This window comes from Pocillopora damicornis, chromosome 3 (genome assembly GCF_964200805.1).
Source record: "Pocillopora damicornis chromosome 3, jaPocDami1.2, whole genome shotgun sequence".
NCBI lineage: Eukaryota > Metazoa > Cnidaria > Anthozoa > Scleractinia > Pocilloporidae > Pocillopora > Pocillopora damicornis.
In genome coordinates this window covers 31373602-31392585 of record NC_142672.1, presented here as the reverse complement: position 1 = coordinate 31392585, position 18984 = coordinate 31373602, and the positions used below count along the sequence as shown (strand labels likewise).

General features: G+C 37.0%; 5 protein-coding genes across 7 annotated transcripts in view; all 5 read right to left on the bottom strand.

Moving 5' to 3' along the window:
* LOC113680614 (uncharacterized) overlaps positions 1 to 1378 on the bottom strand; it is a 4020-nt gene extending 2642 nt beyond the window's left edge. For 2 of the 3 annotated variants that reach the window (XM_089200767.1, XM_089200769.1), the window contains exons 1-2: positions 1248 to 1378; positions 33 to 84 (exon numbers count right to left, since the gene is read on the bottom strand). In XM_089200767.1, the coding sequence (XP_089056893.1) occupies positions 33 to 84; positions 1248 to 1271 (76 nt within the window). In that variant the 5' untranslated portion in view covers positions 1272 to 1378. The remainder of the gene's footprint in view (positions 1 to 32; positions 85 to 1247) is intronic. The other variant, XM_089200768.1, reaches the window with a different exon arrangement.
* Positions 1379 to 2991: 1613 nt separating this feature from the next.
* On the bottom strand, positions 2992 to 4879 carry LOC149049375 (uncharacterized). Its single transcript, XM_089199264.1, has one exon. The coding sequence runs from the start codon at positions 4811 to 4813 to the stop codon at positions 3932 to 3934; it is 882 nt and encodes a 293-aa protein (XP_089055390.1). The 5' UTR covers positions 4814 to 4879; the 3' UTR covers positions 2992 to 3931.
* A 2371-nt stretch (positions 4880 to 7250) lies between these two features.
* LOC149049374 (uncharacterized) lies at positions 7251 to 8457 on the bottom strand. Its single transcript, XM_089200766.1, has one exon. The coding sequence runs from the start codon at positions 8277 to 8279 to the stop codon at positions 7383 to 7385; it is 897 nt and encodes a 298-aa protein (XP_089056892.1). The 5' UTR covers positions 8280 to 8457; the 3' UTR covers positions 7251 to 7382.
* A 1485-nt stretch (positions 8458 to 9942) lies between these two features.
* Positions 9943 to 11301, bottom strand: LOC149049373 (uncharacterized). The gene has a single exon (XM_089200765.1). It carries the CDS (start codon positions 11053 to 11055, stop codon positions 10132 to 10134), a length of 924 nt encoding a protein of 307 aa, XP_089056891.1. The 5' UTR covers positions 11056 to 11301; the 3' UTR covers positions 9943 to 10131.
* Positions 11302 to 12070: 769 nt separating this feature from the next.
* LOC113680590 (uncharacterized) lies at positions 12071 to 18801 on the bottom strand. Its single transcript, XM_027197624.2, has 8 exons — positions 18665 to 18801; positions 16628 to 16742; positions 15850 to 16209; positions 15172 to 15328; positions 14683 to 14861; positions 13731 to 13890; positions 13106 to 13647; positions 12071 to 12247 (listed from the first exon to the last, which is right to left on the bottom strand). The coding sequence occupies exons 1-8, from the start codon at positions 18686 to 18688 to the stop codon at positions 12231 to 12233; spliced, it is 1554 nt and encodes a 517-aa protein (XP_027053425.2). The 5' UTR covers positions 18689 to 18801; the 3' UTR covers positions 12071 to 12230.
* Between the last annotated feature and the right edge of the window lie 183 nt (positions 18802 to 18984).

The window sequence follows — 18984 nt, the reverse complement described above, 5'->3', positions numbered from 1 at the left end:
AATTATGTAGGTAACAAAACATTTTCACTCACTTGTTGGTGGCAAATACCATAATGCAAGTAATGTGGTGGTTAATAGGACAAACTGAAACAAGGCAAAATAGAATTGTTAAAATATTAGTTTCTGGTTAATTACCACCTCTTTCACTTGGAAAAGGTTTTTAACATCGGCTCTTACATTTAAAGACACCAAACTGTTTAGTTGGCCACTGATGTCTTTTAGAGAGGCACAGCCATTATTGCACTGACCAAGTTACTAGTAGCGCTGGGAACGGATGTTATTTATTTAGTGTCAATCACCAGCTAATTTATCGAACAATTTTGTAAAGACAGGGAAGCCTTGAACTTGAAACACGAAAGCATATGTATGTATTGTTAGTCTGTAAAGATGACTCGTACATAAAAAAAGTAAAACATCTGACGCGATAACAAAAACAGACAGCCTTGTCTAACGAAGTACAATGAATGTTTCTCCATCGGCTTTTAAAAGTATACACTCTCATGACGAACACATTCTTACTAAAACACATTCGTTACCATGGAACTTTGCTTTACTAAGGGTGATTTGGGTATTCATACTTCTGAAAGGGGAAGAAGTCTTTAAAGTCTTCTTTTGTTTTGTTTTTTTTCTTTCTGAGACTGAAAAAACCTTTAAAAAATAACAAAACTAGCCAACAGAATGTAAAATGGCGGCGGGCAAGATAATACTTTCCCCCTTAAGTAGACAGAATAGATCATAGCGCTCTTATTTGTAATTAATGAGGTCAAGTTAGCTTTTTTTTCACGCGAAATTATGTAAAATCTCTTTTAGAAGCGCTGTGCTAGAGTCAGAGCGGAGTAAATTCAATTGTTTTTGTCTTAGAAATTTCGCGTAAAAAGGAATCTTTAGTATAATGCCATTCATAGGACAAAGGCATCACAAAATTGAAAGAAAATGCACCGTCTATTGAAAAAAACCTCCGTGAAGGAATAGTGATAAACCGGCTGAAGAAGACTAGTAGTGTGTATCGAGATATTGTGATCCACGTCTTAAGTGACTAAATTTAGAGGCGAACGGTAATACTTTAATGTCATCTTTGATACGGTGGTAATCTTCCTTCACAAACTGTCTATGATGAAATCATCACGTCAAAATCGGCAATTTTACGCTCGCATCGGATGATAATTTAGAAAAGATTGTTGGAACTGCGTTTATGATAAGTTCAATGTAATATGTAAGCTTATAAGGTTAAAAATTGTTCTTCTTACCGCAATACACAGAATAGCTTTCATCTTCTTTTCGGTCGATTCTCTGTCTCTACAGGCCGTGAAAATCAAATTCAATAGCGAGTCAGTCGAATGTACTAACTAACTGCCGTAAAAAGAAATCTCAACTTACTGACCGTTTCTATGGTGACATATCAATCTTAGCAGTCATATCTGTCTGTTGGGGCAAATCGACGTGAACTAACTAAGTTTACAACTCAACACCAGAGGAGGAGCGTTGAGTAGTGGAGCTGAGTTGCTATTAAAGGCAAGGCCATACTAAGTAAACGGTTGCTTCCTGCGGAAGGCGATCAAGAATCGCAAATTATTTTTGGATTTTTACAAAAGTTATTTAAAAATACATCAAAAGGATAACTTGAAAAATGAAGATTTTTATATTGATTCAAAAAATATGTCGAGATCGTCTGTTATCGGGTTCTGTATCTGAGTGCGGAAAGAAGTGAATAACAATCTTACATGTAGAGCGTAAGCCTTCAAAACTCGGGTCGACAGTGTATTTCATTTTCTCTTTGATATTTTTCGTCTCTGCTCGCGTCATAATTTCGCCAATTTTGGCGCTTGGTATGTTAACAAAACATTGTTTGTTTCTTCTGTCGCTACCTGCCTGGCCGGCTGGTTTTGTTCATCGTTAGCTTGTTCCCAAATTTAACTTTCTATCTCCGTGGAAGGGAGCAAGGCTGGCGCAGTGGTGAGAGCTTTTGTCATCCACCACTGTAGCCCGGGTTTGATTCCCGGACCTGGTGTCATTTGTAGGTTTGTTGTTGGTTCTCGTCCTAGCACCGACGATTTTTCTCTGGGTTCCTACCAACATTCCAAATTTCAGTTCGACCTGGACAAGAAGAACCACTTCCTAGAGACCTTGTGGAATACTCACCACTAGATTCCCATTATTACTATTATTATTATTGTTATTATTAATCTTTAATGTTACTTATAGGTTGCTCCGATTAATTGCAGCCGACGGCCCGTTTTCAAGTTCGTTCTTTGGTTTCATGCAAGACCTTTGGGTCAAAACAAAAAAAAAAATTAGAGAGAAGCCGGAGAAATGGTCGGCCATGGCACAAATTGGTCGATAGCGTGACACCGGTACTCCTTTCATCCGTAATCTGATAAAGCACGCTTTTCCAGCCAATAAGAACGTGTGTTACATAGAAACTTTATTAGGTAGCCAATGAAATACCTCAATGAAATCCAGCAGAGGGCTTTTTGAAAAAGTTTGCAAGTCCGACTCTAAACAAAGCTGCAAATGATTAAATGATCCATAATACGCAATGGGAAATTGTATCAAGTGAATTGATGAATAAGCATACAACGACAGTTGTGTCGCAAAACCAGTCGAGTCAGTAGAGTGATTGAATTGGTAGATATTTTGAACCGCAATAGATATTGTTTACAATAAGGATGTGTGTGAAGTTTTGTCACGTACCCAATGTTGTCGATCGTATTTTCGTGCCGAGTTAATTAAAATGATATTACAAGGTTTTACGTCTTGCCAATTTAGAATGTAGCTTGAAAAACTTTTGGACATAGATTACTCGATAATTAGTTGGACAGAAGCAAGTATTGTACAGAAGGAATGACAGCGAGACGAGCAAAACTTGCACATTGTTTTCGCAAACTTTCGGATTAATTCATTGTCAAAATTTGAGTGACTTTTAATAGTGGTGTTAGTGGCAATTTGTTTTTTTCGGCTGAATATTCGAGGCCGGAAAAATTTATTGGCTCAGTCTCTATTGTGGATGCATATATCTACACAGCATTGCAATCGAGTTAGAATTCTCCAAAAAAAAAGTACTGTGGCTAGTATTTTCGTAAGTGACAGACTCAAAAATGTGTTATAGCTGTGTGTTTCAGTAAAGTTCGTGAAAACACGAGACAAGACTCTAAAGAAACAGAAAATGTATTACTGAGACAGAAACTTTCGTCCTACCTTGGGTAAGAAGATGACAGTTAGCTTCATCATCAGTGCAGTGACGTTTTGCGAACAAGAAAGGTGATCGAGCCGAAAGTCTCTCATTGATAAGCCTTTCTTTTCATTCATGGCACAAACATACAATCACCTTCGGCGTAATTCAAACATGTGTATATGCCATATTTAACTCATGAAACTTTCGAATAATGTCGAACGCAAACTTAAGCTTCCAGGAAGAAATATGAAAGATGCTGAAAAATTACAAAGAGGCAACCAAAAGTCTGAACAAAATTGAACAAAAATTTCGGTATGCACCAACCTATAAGTAGTTATTTAATCCTGAACAAACTTGATCATTTTTTGTTGATTTGAAACTGTGCTATAGTTAAGATGTTTTTTCGTCTTGTCACGAGCGTGGGACAAAGGAAAATTCTGAGTCCCCATGAGGAATCGAACCTCAGACCTTCGGATTTGCGCTCTACCACTGAGCCACAAAGACTCTTCGGTGAGCGGGGTCTATTACGTAGTTCTAATGACACGCGTCCTGCATACCGCTGGGATCAGCTTGTCTTATTTTCATCGCAGTTCTCTTTAGAAAGTGACGCAGCCAGTTCACACCATTAGCAAAGGAGGGGTGATTTCCACGAAGATACAAGGCATTTATATTCAAGATATTACATTATTCTCACCACCTGGCTACTCTGTGCATGTTACGTTATTGTCAATATCGTATATTATTACCGAGTCGCAGAAATCATCGATTGCAGAAAATGTACTTTACCGTTTTACCGTATTCCCGGTAAAATGTCAGGGGATAATAGGCGTCAGTTAAAAAAGCAATGGAGGTGCTGAATCTTTGCCAGAAAAATCCTGCCTCGGTCGTCATACAAACCTCGCACACAGCTTTGGTACATTTTACGACGTACCAAGGTAAAACTGTTAAGAAAACTGGCATGTAAAACTTTGCCGCTTTATGAACATGTTTCTTAGCAATCGAGACGTTGCGGGCTTTTTCAAATTCAGCTTTTTCTCTTATTTGGGGTAATTGGACTGATTCATTCGGCGCAATTCTGGTTCTGTTCTTGAGTTTTCGGTATGTTAACCAGGTAACGAAAAGAAACACCACCCACGAAGAAGAGCAAAACAAGTGTATGAAGACATTGTAATAACTCTTTTCGTCGATTCCTGTGAAAGATAGACAGGAGACGAAGAAACAGAAGGTCACTGAGAGAATAGAAACGCCTAAGGTTGAGCGTTTTGTAACTTTTGCGCGGTGAAAATGAGGACATCTGTATGCAATACATCTCTCGATGCAGACAATTAAGTAAATAGCAAGCTTTGAAGCGATAAGGAAATCCGTTATCACTGATATGAAGCTTGGAAAATCGGATGATCCAGCGTTGTTGTTCACGCCTTGAAGAATCTCAGTGACTCCGAAATAAGGTAGTAGAACCATCCCTGCTAAAAGCGAAAGTGCTAAACCGACATGTTCGATACAGTGGATCGCTTTACGAGTCACATTCAACGGATTCCTCACAATTGCTATACCCATGATTAAACATCCTGCCGATGTTACTAACGCCAAAATTAGCGATAGTATGCCATTTGTCAGTAAAACTGAGGACAAGAACGACATTTCTCAGCTAAGCGAGATATTTTTAGCCTCTTCATCGAACCGTCATGATCAAATGTTGTAATTACTTGTTAGGGATCTTTATTGACAGTATGTAACCATCTGCTTATGGACATGACAGTGAGAACTGCGAGTTTGAAAAATTATTGAATATATTACATCTGTACATGCATGAAATTATGGATAGTAGCAAATATATTTTTTAATGTTTCCCGGTTGTTATTAATGGAGTGTCTATGAAATGTAATTAGTGCATAGGAAATTAACTTTTCCGACGAAAAGCCATCAAATACGACCTTTAACCAAAAAACTGATCAGGCAAATTTAATTATTAACAGTTCTATAGTTTTTCAAACGTTAACTCAACAAGCTACAAAAAAAAATTTCTTTTCTTTTCCTTAGCGGGAGATCTGTTTACATCGGGAGCTAAGTCAATCACTTGTCAAATCCAGGGTCCATTTTCAAAAGAGCTGAGAATATTTGCTTAGGAACGTATGGCGAGAGACTTTGAATTAGTTTTTCCATTTTTGAGGGATCTGTCTTTTTCTCGATGGAAAATATAACATTTACATAATTTTGACAGAGTATACTTACATTAATTCAAAATGTTTTATCAGCTTTCTTTCGGTAGGTGAAAGACTTTAAATTTGTTAAAATCATTTCGGCAAGGTATAAAAAGCTTGTGGCAAATGAACAGTTGCTGAACAACAATCGATTTTCTCTGTCAAAATTTTGAAAATAAATCATTTGAATGAACGTAGATGTAGCTTTAAATCATTGGTAGAAGCATACGCAGGCTTCTGATAAGAACAATTTTTGCATTGATCTTCATAATTATCATTTTCTTATGGTGAACCGAACTATGAAATCTCCTTTTTGGTAAATTTGGTTATTCAGTACCAAGATCTCTCTTTCCAGCGGATTCGGTGTCCGACTTTATGGAAGCAATTGACCAAAATCATCTGACTGATCGCTCTTTTTCTCAAACCCAGTAGTGACGGACATTTCTGGTGTTACTCAGATAGAAGAGCAATTTCTCTGACTTCAGAAAGCAATTTTTGTAGTTCACGATGAGTCAACATTGGACACCATGCTACTCACCCCAGTCTCTTGTTTAGTTCACTTTCAGTAAAACGAAATCGGGATACTCGGGAATACCCAAAACGCGGGGATACTTTGAGATTATTAAGTTTGGGGGGTATAATTATTATTTACCTCAACGTCAGGAAAATGTTTTTTTCTGTTGGCAAAGCGTTGCAGACTTCCCTTGCACACGAAAGTGAAGAAAGAATATAAGATATAATTTAGTGAGTTGTTCAATTTTAACAGGAATGGACAGAAAATGTGGCAATTCAGTCGATATGCATTCAGAAATGAGATGAATTCTCCTGTTTAATAATTCACAAAACAGGTACACTATTCAATGAAACAACTTAAACAACAAAGCAGGTACCAATTACTTAATTTTGCTCAAGTTCACTATGCAATACTTTCAAAACATAGCTAAGAACTCCTCCATACAAATGTAAAACTTCAATTCTCTCAATTTTTCCTCGCATTAATCTGAGTGAATTGTCCAACGAGAACAGAACAGTCAAGACCGACGTTTAAAATTTGGCCAATTTGAACTGAACTAAATAAGCGACCAACAGCAGAAAGTAAAAATCTCACAGTTATGAATTTTAGACGTTAAAATGTGATAACCATCATATCTTTTAAGATGTATTTAAGAGTGATTACTGATATAAAATTTGATAATGGAAGCTAAAGCTCTTTGTAATTTTCCTCGCAATATAAATAAAGAAAGTGTAATAAAATGTAATCCATTAATGGAAACAATTGAGCAAATGCTATTCCACAAGAAAAAACAGATTTGCTTTTGCTGGTCTATCGCTAGCGATGAGTCTCTAACAGTTTTGAATTATGAAAATGAAATCTCATAATTAACTGTCTTTAACCCTTTAACTCCCATGAATGACCAAGACTTAATTTCTCCTAACAATATCAATACAATATCATGCAAACAAGTGATGTGAATGAATAAAAATATCAATGAGGGGATTACCAGTTGATCCAATACCAAATTCTCCAAACTAACATCAGTAGAGCTATATGGCAGACAGTTAGGAGAATTACTAATGATATCTTTGGAGTTAAAGGGTTAAAGTGCGCAATAATATACAGGAAAAAATTACGCCCGTCTGATGGGCTGAAAACGAGTGCATTTTTCATGTAACACGAGTGCAAATTAAAAATAGCGCGCGCTGCCAAAATTTCGTCCGTCTTGACTTTGTATGATCGTTTTTCACGTAAATTATTAAAAAGTAACAGAATGATTTCTCGTACAATTTGGTGTTAATGAGCACGAGTAAATTTTTCAAGGACAATCATGTTGTTACCTCTACTAAATTGTATGCAAATCTTATCTGTAAATATTTTATTTTAGTTATCGTCTATTTAGCTTTCTTAATGGAAGGTCCTATGTGCATGAATTTTTTCATACAAATGTCAGAGAACAACTGATCATCGGAAACTAATGATCATCGTACGTGCATGCCCCCAATTAATTAGATCAGTTACCACATAAAATATACTTGACGGTATTGCTATATTTTCCGTTGAAAATCCTCCACACCGGGTAATAAACATCGGTAACAAAAGCCAGGGGTATAGTAATAAGCTGCGATAGAAACCCTGCCTTGTTTTCCAAACAAATTTTGCAAGCGATAGCCACGCATTTTATTATGTACCACGGAATAATTGAAATTACCAGAGGCATATAGTTTTTGGCGAGCTTTTGTAAATGCCTTTTAGCAGCCAATACGTTTCTGGCTCTTTCAAAATCAGCTTTTTCTCGTGCTTGGGGCAACGGGTTTGGTTCAGCTGGTGCTGTCCTGATGCTGTTTGCCCTGTTCTTGAGTTTTAGGTAGGTTAACCAGCTCACCAAAACGAACAAGAACCACGAACAAGTGCAACACACGTGGAGAGAGACGATGTAGTATATCTTTTCATCGATTCCTGAGAAAGACAAACACGAAAACAGGAAGAAAAATGTGACACACAAAAGAGAGGTAAAAAAAGTTGCTCGATTGGTAACTTTTGCTCGGTGAAATTGCGGGTGCACGTACGCCAGATGCCTTTCAATGTTGATGCCCAATTGCACTGCTAACTTGGAAGCGATCAAAAAATCCGTAAACAGTAAAACGACGCTAGGAAAATCAAGTGAATCTGAGTTACTTTTTACGCCTTGAAGAATCTCAGTTACGCCAAAATACGGAAGAAGAACTGTACCGACCAAGAAAGAAAGCACGAGACCAGTATCTTCGATGCTATGGAGGGGTTTTCTAATCACATTTAAAGGATTCCTCACAACTGCGATGATCATGATTGTACTTCCCACCAATGCCACTGAAGCAAAAACAAGTGAAATCGCTCCATTTACAAGCAAAACCGTGGCATGGAATCCCATGGCGAAGTGATTTTGTTTGACTGAAACCTTCAGTGCTTTTCAAGCCTCTAAATGTTTTTTTGAGAGTTCGGAGGCGATGTTTATTACCAAAATGGCATCTGCTGTAAGTTATGACAGTTTCAAAAAGCAGTATTTGGTGAAAATCTGAATATATTATGTCTATTTAAATAAAATACTCATTGCAAAGGTCTTTGAAATTTTTTCTTCGGTTAGCGAGACTTACAGTAGATCTAACGAGAAATTACTTGACACACAAAATCCAGTAGTCTGTATCCCTGAAACTTCAATCAATTAAATTACTGTCGAGATCACTATACCTTTTTCTGGGTGAATTTTAAATGTTTACATACGAAAAGAAAATACGTCAATCTGTGAAGCATAAGAAATAAATTCCTTAATGGAGACTTGAATTGACCAGAATCCGTTTGTGCAAATAAAACTCCATTTCAAACAAAAGTTTCATCTTTCCTTGGCCCTCATTATTTTCTATAAGAAGGTACAATTTGTGCTATAAATCAACCCAAGTCCATCCATTTTAACCTCCACATTCATTGCATCAACATCATGGCGATTCATGATGCAAATTTTGTAGCTGCAATAGCCATTTGAATAGCATTTGTAAGCCAGAAGATGGGAAAAACCACACTTGTTTAAAATTAAAAATGAAAAGCTTAGTAAACAAAGTATTGTCAGCTTCTGGAGCCTCGCGTCTGCAGTTTAATTTGTTTCTGGACACGAGGAAGTTTGTTATCTATTTTCACCATCAATGTTTCTTTCAAATTTATTTTGAATCTGCAACCAAAAGTAAAATAAAATGAAAGAAATGAGATAAAATGAATCAGATCAATGGAAAGGGTTATATTTATCCTGTGCAATGATGAACTGGCTAAGGTTTATCGACCTCCATAAGGAGATTATAAACTAATCGCTTGTCTCAATACAATAGTCCCTCCTAACAACCAGCAGGGGTCACACAATAATTTTATGTTTCGAATGTCATCTGCCCGTAAATCTAGTTAGTGGCGTATAGCATGTAAAATTCCATGTAAGGGATTCTCCCCACGGCGAGAGATGTAAAAAAAATAACGAACAATCATGGATTATCCATGCTTCGCTTTGAATGTTTCTTGTCTGTTTTACCAATATATTTAGTTTTATCACTAAATCAGAAGCAATATGATAATTTTTAGAACTGCGTCTGATGCCTTCGTCTTTCCCCCCAAGGTGGCTTTTGTTGAAAATACAAACGATCTATATCAATTCCAAAAGTCAAAAATGAATGTCCAGTCAAGGACCCTCTATGAACGATAACAAAAAGCGATGTGTTTTTCTTTTCTAAGTGGAATTAAGCTTCATGTTTTGATGGATTATTTCATCATTGTAAAGGGCCAATCCCTTTCACTAACCTGTTAAAAAATTATCTCCCAACATCTGTCTTAACCCTCAATATTTAAATTGTAATTTTTCTCTGGTTTGTTCTCTGGCTGTCAATCCATAAATCAAATAAAAGCTCTTGAAGAGAACAGACATGTTCCCTCCTTTCAAATGAATTGGCGCCATCACTACCGACCAAGTCTGTATTTTAGATATTTTGAAAACAAAAACAGCCATCGTTTTTTATTTTCAATCGCTAACAAAGGAATGAAGCTGATGCGGCAAGGTTGGCATCTCTATCAATATTATTAATCAGACTCCCGAATGGGGGAAAATCTCTCACGAATGCGGAGATCCTTTCACGAAAGAAAGAACGGAAATTTTCAAGGAAGCAATGATAGAATTAAAACGAGTGGTTCTGTGGAAGTTCTTAATGATCATTTAAGAGAAGCAAAATCATTCATACTGCGATGAATTGTTATCTTCGTAGAAGGCTTTTAACTGAGTTATAATATGTTTTAAAACGAAGGGTGAGAGTTATGGGACCAATAACATCTGGTAGAAACAATAGCGTTATGGAAAATCTTTGCCAGAGAAACCTTAGATTGTTTGTTAAATAAACGTGGTTGGCGTTCACTTTAACGAGTGTGACAACATACCACGGCAAAATACATAGAAACATCGGTATCATGAGTGAGGCTATGACGATCAAATATCTTCTGGCTGAGCGTACGCTCCGTTTCTTGTGGAATTCCAACTGTTCCATAGACGGAGGAATCTCGCTACTCACAATTCGGTTTCTATTTTTCAGCTTCCAGTAAGTGACGAAAGTCGTAACGAGAATAAACAAAAGCGGCGCAGTAAAGAAGAGATGAATATGAATGCTGAAGTAGACGGTTTCTTTCATCCCTGCAAAAGATAGTCCGACGAAAAGCAACGAGAATAACACTACAGTCAGTAACACCATGAAAATTCTATTATTTTTTGTTATTCGGCGATGGAAATGGGGAGAATTAAAAGCAGCACCGCGCTCAATTAAAATGATGAAGGTGACTTGCACTTTAGATTGCGCGAAAACGAGGAACGCTGAAGATAAATAGCTCGGAAAAAGATCTTTCTTCTCGCTAATACCAAGACCATGTAAAAGTTCAGCGACTCCAAAATATGGTAGAAACAATGTAGCATCCATAATGTTAGCGTAGAAGAAAGCCTTATGGATTTGATCGATTACTTTAACTGCAGGCAAAGGATGTCTGGCAGTTGCAAAGATGATAACAGCGTTTACGACACAGATGAATGTTGCAAGAAAAATCGAGAAGGATCCATTACTAATAAGAATGATTCTCTTGTATTCGTTTAAGTTGTCTTCTTCGTCCTTCAATTTCTCAGTAAAGTTGATCATCCTGCAAAGCAGTTCAAAACGAAGAAACAATCCAGGGAGGCCAAGACAACGTTCATATGACTATGAGCTCTCTCTCAATTATTCGGTTTTCTCCAGTGTAAACTTTGTAATCCGGTTACTAAATGTTTACCGTCTCTTCTCTTCATTTAGCCAATGCGAACGAACTAATAATAGATGAAAGTAAATTCGTGGGTTTATCGGAAAATAAACATAACAAAAGACATCTATGTAAGCAGCTGAATTGACGCACACATTTTGATTGGTTTATACTAATGTTGTTTTGGAGGACAAACACATAAATGACATCGCAATTAACAGTTGTTTGCTTCGTCATAAGATAAAACAAATGGAATTCATGTTGTCGTGGTTCCGTTCAGGAATAGATCACAAAATACATCAAAATGTGTCAAGTACATCCTTGGCACAGCAACAAGGAGTCCATTTGTTAAATGTACGAATAACATGGAAAAAGGAATTGTGCAAGTGTTAAATTAATCGTATTAAAATAGGTAGGAAGTATCACCCTCCCTTTAATGAAAATTCTGTTTGAACCAAACTTATTCGAAAGACATCGATTACTCATAACAGCATTGAGTAGACCGGTATTATATGAAACGATGAGTTTTTAAGCTAGCTGTTTGTGTTTATATGAAAATCACAATTTGTTAAATAAGACATTTGTAGAACTTTTCCAGAGTTATTTTTCATCCTATGTAACTGACTAGGTCTCTTAAAGGTGTTTCGCATTTTACGTAATGAATACCATATCATATGTAATGTAAACTCTAATCAGTTGATTATAAGAGTAATCTATCGTTTTCATGGCCTGAAACCGAAGGATAATTAAGGAAAATAGGCCAAAGGAAGAGAGGAGAAAATTGAAAATTTGTAGAAAAGGCGAATTGCATTCTGGCTCACATTTTTATCCATGGCCAATTCAAGCACAGACATATGCAGAAAAGTAAGTAGAAAACATTCGGATCAGTTTCGTGATACCTTGGAGAAATTCTCATAAAGGACTAGAAATATTTATTTTCTTTTTTTTGTTTTTTTGAAGCTAAAATGAAGTCATACAGTAAATTAGATGGAAACCTAAAGTAAACGAAAATCAGCTTGATACTGACAACACCATCCGCAAACCTCCAGAGGATTCACTTTTCCGAGGACTCGACCACTCAACGGCCTGAATGAACTGTGAGAAATTTGAAGAAAATGATTTCATCAGTATTTCAATTTTAATCAGAGCCGTAACAAAATTTTCGAACGTGGTTGGTTTTGTCTGTAATCATACTAGTGATTAAAAAAATCGGATTCCGTGCTTCGCGTTCGTTCGATTTCTCCTATCACTCCTATGATTACAGGCCTCATTACACCCATTTTGAAAACACTGGTGGTCCCTGTAATCTAATTGGCTCTAATTGATGCGATTTATTCACGAATCGCACCATTTTTTGCTTTAAATCGCACCTTCTTCCCAGTCAATGAGGAGGCTACTCTAAAAACAAAACAACCAATCAGATTTCAAGGCTTATTTAAAGTAACCGATCAAATTGCAGGAAAATAAAAGACAAAGAGCATCATGTGCCAAATTTTGCAAATTTTGTTTCCAAAAATTTACTCTTTCTCCAAAAAAATGGATGAATTTAATTTCAGACCGGCTCAGTACTACATCAATAAAATATTTGAACTGACCAATTCCTGTATTTGGGCGATTTCAAAATGGATGTAATAAAGGAATAATTGAACCTAGTGTCGTGCACTTTTGACCTGAAATCATACTTGTGATTTCAGCCCAAATTGCACTCCACTCAGTTCAATTACTATTATTAATTGGACTCCACTCCGGCTTATTATCATTGCAAATAAGTATTATTAACCTCAATGATAAACATGTGAAAAAGATCATTAATTTTAGGTAATATTAAATAACAATAGGTCAGCAGCTTTCCTGCTCTATATTATTGATAAAGATTCCTGTATGGTGTATTTTGATAGAATGTATTCAAAAATTCATTGGAGTTGAGTAATTAAATTACTTATTTTTCACTACCTTTTGAAACATAATACGTTGTATAAAAGCCCTTTTCGGTATTTCGGCGATCTGCTTTAAATATAATCGATATCTTCTCGCCCGTTCCCCGAATCCGAGTTATATACAAGAAGCGTTGATGGCCTCTCATTCGGGATCCTTTGCGATTTCTTATCCTGGACCTATAGCGATTCTTTGCTCGTTGGACACGGTTATATCTACTGTACTTCCTCTTTGAAAAGCTAACAGTATCATCAGGATTTTCGTGTAGGATATTACTATCATCGTCATCTATAACATCATTATAGTCGTCAATATCATCATCCTTGTCGCGTTCATCATCATCGTCGTCGTCGTCGTCATCATCATCATCATCGTCGTCGTCGTCGTCGTCATCATCATCGTCGTCGTCGTCGTCATCGCTATCATCATCGCCACAATCATCATCATACTGAAACACAGATCTTGTATCATCTCCGCCTCTGTACCTGCCGTTGCGATCATATCGACCCGTCAGTCGACGAATCAAGCGACGACCTCGGTATATCTTTACGTAATCATTACTGAAAAGGAATCAAACACAAACGTTAAGATGAGTGACTTAAAACATGCCCTCAATCGGTATCCATTATTTCTTATTACTTACCAGCGTTCAGTTTCGAAGGTTCGAAAATTCAGTCTAAGCAGTGCTCCACGCGGGACATGTATGGTCCATTTGCAGTGGATGTCGTTTGGATAGTTTGCAGGGTAATTTGGAGATTTGAAGCTACCAGAGGAACCAGGTAAAGTTCCTCCACAGCTGCGTGCTGAAATGAATGTAAATTTAAACGTTAATCAAAACTATAACAAAATTCTCGAACGTGATTGGTTATCACCAGCCCGATTTGAGCACTAATAGAATAGTACACGCGTCATGCTTGTAATTGAACAGTGTAATAGAATAGCTAAGAGACAGTTAACACGTCATGTCATGTGCGTGCGGTTTGTCTCATCGGAAGGCATTTAACTGAGTTAACTTTGTGTTTTTGTGAAAATGTATAACCTACGTCTAGTTTCTTTCTCAAATTTGTCATAGTTTTGATTAATTGGTAACAAGACTTCGTGTCGTCCAATTCTGTCTGTAATCATAGTCGTGATTAAGAAACCGGATTCCGGCTTCGCGGTCGTCCGACTTTGCCAATCACTCGTAAGATTACAGACCAAATTCGACTCCAATAAGTCCTATTACCATTATCAATCGAGAGGGTTTATATGACTTGCTTTGATGAAATGGAATACCAGAGGACGGTTGAACTTATTCCCAGGTTCGGTTCCTACTAATGACATAACTATCATTATCATGAACAGTATTAATCTACTGGACAAGGTTGGATGGATGTAGAAGAATAAATAAAACCTCTGCAAAGCTTCTCGCACAATAGGTGATTAGAGATAAAAAATTTACTTTTCAAAACACGATACTGTGATGTAGGAGAAAATAAGGGGACATTTAGGGCGTTGTTGTTAACTCAGAGGTTAAGACAATTATTGGTTCTTATAACGTCAAGGTGCCCCATTTAACAGATTGATTTTGATATAGAATTTTTAGAGTGAGTCACCTTTCATCACATTGTATTCGGCAAGGAACCCTCTCTTCGAAACGCTGCGGTCAGATTTGAAAGCAACGCGAACCACCTCGCTAGTTCCTTTTATGGAAATCACCTTATCCCTTTTTCGAGGACTTCCAGTCAAACGGCGAAGCAGTCGTCGGCCCATAGAGATTTTTACATAATCATATCTAAAAAAAGATTGGCAAAATAATAAAAGCAATGCTTATAACTCGCGTTAAATCACAGTTAGGAACGGTATTTTTGACACGTTTCGGTGAAAGCGTTTTAAAAAAGGTAAATGTTACAAAGAAAAAACAGTTTAGAAATAACAGTTTTCTCAAGATCTCCTCTTAATTAATCTCAAGAAATACGTTTATTATTAAAAGTGCCAACGCGGAAGCTAAGGTCAATTATGGTCATTCGAAAACGCTGCTTCGCCATTTTTCCTTGTCGGAGTCCCCCTCCACTATTTATTTCAGAAAATAAATTATGACTAACCTTCGCTCCATATGAAAGTAAACGAATTGTATCTTTAACGTTGATCCTTTTGGTACAGGAATGATCCAGATGCAGTCAGCATTGTCGGGGTACTTACTGGGATAATTTGGAGATGCAAAGTTCCCAGATGAAGCAGATAGCGAACCACCGCATTTGCCTGTTCATTGAAACGTGTGAATTCAGGCTATCAATTTTTGAAGAAACAGCGAATGAATGGTAAACAAGCGAAAACCGAAGCTGAGATGACGAAAGGAGAAACAAACGATCGTCGAAATAGGAAAAACGTGAAATCTCATATCACTTTTCATTTTTCTGTCTGTCTATGAACTCTTAGAGTATTATATCGTGACAATTAAGTAAAAATATAACGTGGTTTTGCAGTATTCTAATAATTTTTAACATGTTATGCAATGATATTTGACAGGTTAAAACGTAAGAATTGAAAGCCTGCGCTTTTTAAAATTCAACTATTTTCAGAATTTAACCATGGTAATATCAAGGGCAGAACTGAAAGATTTGAATACTGACCCAATTGATGGTGTCGTTTCAAATTTTACCAAAACCTTTCACTAAATCTTCTCTCTTGTTTGATGCTGTTTGCGTGCATGAGATGCTTCCATTATTCTTCATTTACAATATACAGCAGATGAAACTGCTGCTTGCACTTGACGAATTTACCTGATGGAGTCACAGGAACTGACCCTGCAGTTGAAGGTCGTTCTGTGATCATCGGTGGTGGTGGAGCTGTAGATGAAACCTTCGGTTGAGCATTGCACTCTTGTGTATGACAACATTCCAACGAACAGAACCCAATGGAACCATTACGAGATAAGTTAAGGAAATCACATCCACGATTTTGAGCGCAAAGAATACTTTGAAGACATCCTTTAGCAAAGATGTGGGCGTTCCGAGCAGTGTCAAATGCCTGTAGGTTGTAGCAGCGAAAGCCTCTTTCGCAAAGTCGCAGTGTTTCTGCAGTTGTGCAATTCTCCAATGAAACGGGTCCTAAACAAACGTGACATCTAAGACGCATAGGAGCTGAAAGAGGTGTTGGATTTGAGTTAAAGAGAGAAAGAGCAGGCTTACTCGAACAAGACACGACAACAGACTAACATTTACTGCCTGTCTTCCCTTGTACAACAACGACAACAAACAGGTCCAAAAAAATATTGTGCCAAATTGAGGGTGAGAATGCTATGTTTGCTTTACTTGTGGCTGGGATAAATTTTCTTCTTTTTCTGTTGGATCTTTTGAGTTAAGGATCAAAAGAAACATACGTTTTTATGTAATCATCACTGTTTTTTTTTTTAATGGATGGTTAAGTATGTTCAATGCAGAATTATTTGTGTTTCAAAAGAGCTGGGAAGGAGCAAATTAGCCTCTTAATCGATCAACACGATCAGAAATACACTTCAACTTGATGCCCAAGAATACATGAATCTGTCGTACTTTCTACCTTGTTCTTGAATTTGTCGCAAGGTTTTCAGCTCCAGGTCCTCGAGATCAGTTGTCCAGTTATGAATGGAAGCGTGCACCGAGTCACCTTCCGCTGAATATGATGTCATCAGCATCTACCAAAACGTATCATCTCAAGTTATTATTAAACTAGCAATATGATAAACACTTCAGTGGAATAAGAAAAAAAAATAGAAGAACAAAGAATTTAAGTGGCGCACGAGAGCCCTCGTCTCTGGTGATAACTTGCGCTAATGTTGTCGAACTCAATGCGTCAGTCACTACTACCAACATCAGTCCTTCACAAGACTACTCTCACCTAGGCGATCAGACCACAAGATCAAAAGTAATTCCCCGGTTCAAACTACCTCTTTACATCTCATTTCTTGCATCAAACTTAACACAACATAAAATCTCTAAGAGAGAATCTGTTTGGTGACCGCTCATGCTACTTAGTAACCGTTTCTCCCTATGGAGCCGTCTTGTTTTGTTTTGAGCTTTTTATTTAGCCAAAAAATTTTCACAGTTATTGCCCTTTTGCGTTTCTTAACGTCGTGCCATAATGCATCAGTTTCTCGACCGGAACCGAGTGAATCTACATCCAATCCAACATCACATAGTCAAAGTAGAAGCTTAAGCATTTATGTGGACAGTTTTGGTTTTTTTATTTCCAACTCCTGTGAGAAGAAAATATAAGAAGACTGAAGTCACATGAACAACATAACCAGTGTCGTTTACATCGGAAACAGTCATACTCAGAAACAATTTTAAGGAGTCCAAAGCTTAAGATTTGAGTTAATGTTTCATTGATGTGCAAACTGAGAGTAGCTTCGACTACAATGCTACAAAATTGCTATAAAATTGAATTTTCATCGTGATCATGATGGGCATGCATATGGGGATATTGATGTTGCGACCAAGCTACACGCGGTTAAATTAAATATCTTCTGTCAGCTTTACTGTACTTGGCCGCTAGACATGTGGATACAAATGTGCACACAAAACTATCCAGTCTTACAACTACATTGGCACACAGTTAATTCATTACAATGACTTGTACTGATCTCTGCTATAGAGCAGAATAATGGCTTTCTATGCTCCACTTTTCTTTGTGTCGTCCGCCGGAGTTTTGAAATTTCCATAGAATCATCAAATGATTTTTGACTAACTCTATTTATGTAACTTTAGATGAGCGCATTTAGTCAAAGTGGTCACAAAAGTTTTGTCGGTGGAGGGAATAGGTATATTGACATTCAATATAAGGAAAAGGGAGTTTAATCGTTAAGTGCAATACCATTGGATAAACAACTTATATAGGCATCGTGAAACATAAATGTATTTTAAACGAGGGACTGTTTTTGAACCAGTTAAAAGAAGTAATATGGATAGCTTTTTTCCCCTTCATTTTCTAGATGGGCTATCCATAAAATTTCATTTTCAAGCCGCTCAGTGGGCGCAAATGATTCCAGTTTCCCACAAACTGATAGATCCAGCAGCACTAGTCTCGGTAATGAAAATACTCAATCATACGTCGCTGTATCAGTGATGGCTAATTAATTTTTTTCAGCTGAGGTGATGATGCAAATTGGCCACCGCAAGCAGATTCTAAAGTTTTTGTTTTGAACTCTAGTCCTTTTTAAGAGAGATTTCATTTGAAATTCATTTGCTCTGACGAAGGAGTAAAGCTCGAAACGTCAGCTGCTTTCTTTACGGTGGCCATTTTACATCATCAACTCAGCTGACAAAACCAAATTGACTTATAGTACTCTCAGACCCAGTCCTACAGTTTCTTTAGAACCTTACTCCCTTGTTTCATCTATGTGTAATGCGGAACCTGGTTGGGGGTATGATTTTTTATACTGAATATATTGAATGGCGCCATTTCCTTTCTCAAAGGCAATTACGCCTAAGTTCAAAACTGTTTTACCCAGGTACGAATGATTATTGTACGAGCTGATAGGTTCAATGATACACAGAAAATAAAAAATAATAATAACTCAAAAACTTTTGAACGTGTCCCAAGCGATGAGAACCTTACCAGGACAAGCAGGATTTTCTTCATATCAATTTGGTTTTTACGTCTCTTCCCAAACTTTCTGTTTCCTCAAATTAACAGCATGTTCCAGCTCCGTCAGCAAATAAAATTCTTCGTACTAACAGTGATTGCATGATCTCTTTGTATAATATTGACCGGGAGAAGAGTCACGTGAATTGTTGCGGTTTAGCTAAGACAACTCCAATTGGATGTAAGTCGTTCACTGACGCTACCCTTAAGTAAAATATTATTGATTAAGTAAATACTTTTATGCGTCAACAAAATACCGACTGAAAATAAAATATTCTTATAAGAATTTCTAA